Source organism: Microtus ochrogaster, chromosome 16 (assembly GCF_000317375.1).
Source record: "Microtus ochrogaster isolate Prairie Vole_2 chromosome 16, MicOch1.0, whole genome shotgun sequence".
NCBI lineage: Eukaryota > Metazoa > Chordata > Mammalia > Rodentia > Cricetidae > Microtus > Microtus ochrogaster.
In genome coordinates, this window is record NC_022018.1 from 55,462,235 (window position 1) to 55,466,734 (window position 4,500).

At 50.1% G+C, this 4,500-nt stretch overlaps 1 protein-coding gene across 1 annotated transcript in view; it reads left to right on the plus strand.

Moving 5' to 3' along the window:
• The first annotated feature begins 2,203 nt into the window (after positions 1 to 2,203).
• Arl10 (ADP ribosylation factor like GTPase 10) overlaps positions 2,204 to 4,500 on the plus strand; it is a 9,775-nt gene continuing 7,478 nt past the window's right edge. The window contains exons 1-2 of the mRNA XM_005355203.2: positions 2,204 to 2,465; positions 2,888 to 3,086. Of these exons, the coding sequence (XP_005355260.1) occupies positions 2,283 to 2,465; positions 2,888 to 3,086 (382 nt within the window). The 5' untranslated portion in view covers positions 2,204 to 2,282. The remainder of the gene's footprint in view (positions 2,466 to 2,887; positions 3,087 to 4,500) is intronic.

Below are 4,500 nucleotides of genomic sequence, written 5' to 3' on the forward strand. Positions count from 1 at the left end.
TGTAGACCAGGCTGGTCTCGAACTCACAGAGATCCGCCTGCGCTCTGCCTCCCGAGTGCTGGGATTAAAGGCGTGCGCCACCACCGCCCGGCTTGGCTGCTCTTCTAGAGGTCCTGAGTTCAATCCCCAGCAACTACATGGTGGCTCACAACCACCTGTAATGAGATCTGGTGCCCTCTTCTGGTGGGCATGCATGGAGACAGAACACTGTATACATTATAAAATTAAAAAAGAAAGAGCTATCTAGGAATATGCTAGACTAGAGTCATTGACCAAACAGTGTTGTAATTAATATAGTTTCTGTGTGATTATTCGGGTCTGAGCAGTCGGAAAACAAACGCGCAGTCTCCATTTAACACTTCCCAGCATTCTTTTGGTTTACCTCTCCTGCTTAACCTCTTCCTGCTTCACTAATGGCCAGTTGGTTCTTTATTAAACCAAGGAGAGAAATACATATTCACAGTGTACAAAAGGACTATTCTACAGCATCCAGACATCAATCTCAAATAAGCTACATGAACTGCTCCCCCATAAAGGTGTTGATATGGAGATGGGTTGTTTTTGTTTGTTTGTTTGTTTTGCTTTGCTTTGCTTTGTTTGGTTTGGTTTTTCGAGATAGGGTTTCTCTGTAGCTTTTGGAGCCTGTCCTGGAACTAGTTCTTGTAGACCAGGCTGGCTTGAACTCACAGAGATCCGCCTACCTCTGCCTCCCAAAGTGCTGGGATTAAAGGCATGTGCCATCACCGCCCAGCTGTTTGTTTTATATAGGTGTTTTTCCCTGCTTGTCTGTCTGGGCATGAGCACGTGTGTCCATGGTGTTCACAGAAGACAGATAAGGGTGTTGGATCCCCTAAAACTGGAGTTACAGTTGTAAGCAACTGTGGGTCCTGAGAAGAGAACTCAGGTCCTCTGAAGAGCAGCCTGCACTCTTAACCAGTAAGTCATCTCTCTAAGCTCTATAGAAATGTTTTTGAAAAATAAAAGATAGAAAAGGAGCAGGGCTGGAAAGATGACTCAGTGATTAAGAGCTCTGGCCACTCTTCCAGAGGTTCCAGGTTCATTTCCCGGCACCCACAAGGCAGTTCACAACTGCCTGTAATTCCAGTTTTGGGGATCTATCACCTTCATACCAATGCTCATGAAGTAAAGTTAAATAAGTAATTTTTAAAAAGGGAGGAACAGAAAAATGATTCAAGCAACAGCAGTCCCTTGGTCCTTCACTGTGGCTGCAGGATAATGGAAAAGAACCATTGACTCCCAGTGTCCAAGTGTGCCCCCTCCTTACAGTACAACTTCTCTGTGTCCCAGACTCTGTCCTAGTTGGATCCCCTTTCCTTTTGGCTATGTATCTATGCTTCTCCCCTTCTACCTTTTTTTTAATATTTATTTATTTATTATGGATACAATATTCTGTTTGCATATATGCCTACAGGCTAGAAGAGGGCACCAGACCCCATTACAGATGGTTGTGAGCCACCATGTAGTTGCTGGGAATCGAACTCAGGTCCTTTGGAAGAGCACGCAATGCTCTTAACCCCTGAGCCATCTCTCCAGCCCCCGTACCTTTTTTTTTATTTTTAATGTATTATTTCTTATGTGCTTTAGTGTGAAGGCGTCAGATCCCCACTGAGCCATCTCCAGCCCCGCCCCTGTTTCTCTTTCTAACGGGGAACCTGGAGATCTCGCAGGCTCTGGAAGTGGCTGTTCTAAACTTTCTGACTCCACATACTTCATCACCGCATTGGTCTCTGGGAGGCAACCAAAAGAGGGTTAGAGGCTGCTTCGAATAGGGAACTCCAGTTCCGTTCCCTTCTGCCACTGGTGTATGATCCCATATGAATAGCTTCGATTTTTCTCTTTGTGATTCTGAGAAATATCTAAGTGATTGCTAACAACTTGGGTTTGAATGCAAAATTAGACCACTGGACTACGGTGCGTCCTTAACACCTCCTAAGTCTCAATGTTTCTTTCTCTGAAGTACTGAGGGGTCGCAACGGTCCGCACAGACTCGGGCCTCCCACACTGGACAAACGGAGCGGAAAATCCACCCAAGATAGAAACCACTAACTGAAAGACCAGACCATGCGCCCCCTACCCGGAAGGCCAGCCCCACCGAGCCCCCCTATCCCCGCCGCAAGAAGCGCGTGGCCGTCGCACAAAGCGGTGCATTGTGGGGCTTGTAGTGTGGTGGGGTCGGGCGGGTGGGCGCGGCCGCAGCACCATATTCCACGGCTGGCTGGTCTGGTCGGTTTGCGCCGAACCCAGCGACTCCGCCTGGCCAAATGGCGCCGCGGCCACTGGGCCCGTTGGTGCTGGCTCTGGGTGGCGCCGCGGCCGTACTGGGCTCAGTGCTCTTTATTCTTTGGAAAGCTTACTTCGGCCGCAGCCAGGAGCGGCGCTGGGACCGGGGAGAGGCCTGGTGGGGCGCGGATACCGCCCGCCTCCCTCAGTGGGACGAATGGGAGGTGAGTGTGGCAAGCCTGCGCATGCTGGGAGCGCGGAGAGCTCGTGCTAGGGCCTGGGCCACGCCAGACGGGCGTCAGGGTTCGGGATCCCCGAGGGCGCGGCAGGAGCCAGCGGGGTAGAGCCGTCAAGCCGGGTGTGCCTGACGCTGAGGTCTTGGGAATGGCTTGGGATAACAGACTGAGGAAGCCAAGGATCTGCGATGGGGAAGAATGTGCCCGAGATCCCTGGGAGTCAAACAGAAAAGTCAGGTTTTTCAGTTCAGGACTCGAAAGGCAGCTCCTGCCCCGCTGTTCCAGACCACACCTGCCTGTCCTGGGATGCATGGAAGGCGTGCGTGGGTACCGCCGCCCCTTCTTTGTCCCTAGGGAAGGAGGGAACGGGAGGGATGTTGGAGACTGCAGTCTTGATGTCTGTCCCGCAGCCCGAGGATGAGGAAGAGGAGCCGGCTTTGGAGGAACTGGAGCAGCGCGAAGTGCTGGTGCTGGGGTTAGATGGCTCCGGGAAAAGCACGTTCCTGCGCATGCTGTCTGGGAAGCCACCGCTGGAAGGCCATGTCCCCACCTGGGGCTTCAACTCTGTGCGGCTGCCCACCAAGAATTTCGAGGTGGACCTGTTAGAGAGTGAGCGAGGGACCCCTTCACTGCTGCCCGGGCCTAGATTCTTTGGAGGAGTCTATAAAACGCATATCTAAACAGGAATTCCCCTTTAGGAAATCCTTCCTGCTCGTCTCCAGGACACAAGATACAGAACATTCTGGCATTTAGGGTTCTTCCCTATCCGGTTTCTCCAAATGGTCCTCCTACCCTTCACCACACATGCCTTACACAGACAGACAGCTAAGGGTTCATATGCCAAGCACTTGACAGTCATTGCTGATAAAATACCTTAGACAGCACCATAAAACTATAACCAGTTAATCTGCTTGGTAGATACTTGTAGGAACGGGTGACTCATGACAGGTGCCCAGCTTCCCGGTGCCCTAATGCAGAAGGCCCTCCTCTAGGCCTTTAGGAAGGGCACTAGTTTCTTATCTTCTCTTCTTGGCATGCACTGGAACGCTTGATTAACCGCTACTACTCTTTCTTTAAACTGTGGTTCCCTTTTTTCCATTCTTTAGGGTTTTTTGTTTGTTTGTTTGTTTGTTTTAGTTTTGTTGTTGTTGGAATGCTTAATAACTATTGTTACATATTCTTTGGTTGGTTTTGATTTTTTGAGACAGGATTTCTCTGTATTAGCCCTGGCTTTCCTGGAACTCACTCTGTAGGGCTTTCCTGGAAGCTGGCCTCAAACTCACAGCAATCCGCCTGTCTCTGCCTCCTGAGTGCTGGGATTAAAGGTGCCCCCCCTTTGTTTTGAGATGATCTCATGAACTTTTGAACCCTCCCTCTCTCTCTCTGCCTTGTGAGTGTTGGGGTTACAGGTTCCTGCCACCATGACCAGTTCTCAGTTGTAGTTTGTGAGTGACTCCTTTGACGCTTTCCCTGACTCCTTCCTGGTTCTGCACCCCTTCTGCTGCCCTGTTTGTCGCGTCACCCTCTGTCCCTGATGGAGCTGCGAGCATCCTGGTCACAGACTGATGTCCTCCACTCTGACCAAAGGCTTAGACCGTCACAGGTATCTGGGAGGACTTACTGAGTGAGTAATCAGAAGGGAACTGAGGAGCCTACCCTCAGTCCTAACCTCTTGGGATGTTGGAAGGGCTTCCAGAATATGGAGAAGGTAGCAGTTCTTGTCAGCCTAAGTCTATCCCAGTCTTTGAGGAAGCAGGGGGGCACTTTCAGCCACAGGACTAAAACCATGAGGCCCAGATGTGTTTATTAAGTACTGGGTGATAAAATTGAGTTTTGAGAACCTAACTCTGGGCCTGAGGGGACTTCATTCTTCTGGTCTTAGGCACTGTGGTATGGCCAAACCTGGCCATACCTCTTCTCCCTGGTTGTAGCAGACAACATTGATGCTTACTTGAGATTTTGGACCTCCCATCAAGTTTTCTCTGTTTCTTCTTGCTTTTGTTTTTTGTTTTTTTGTTTTTTT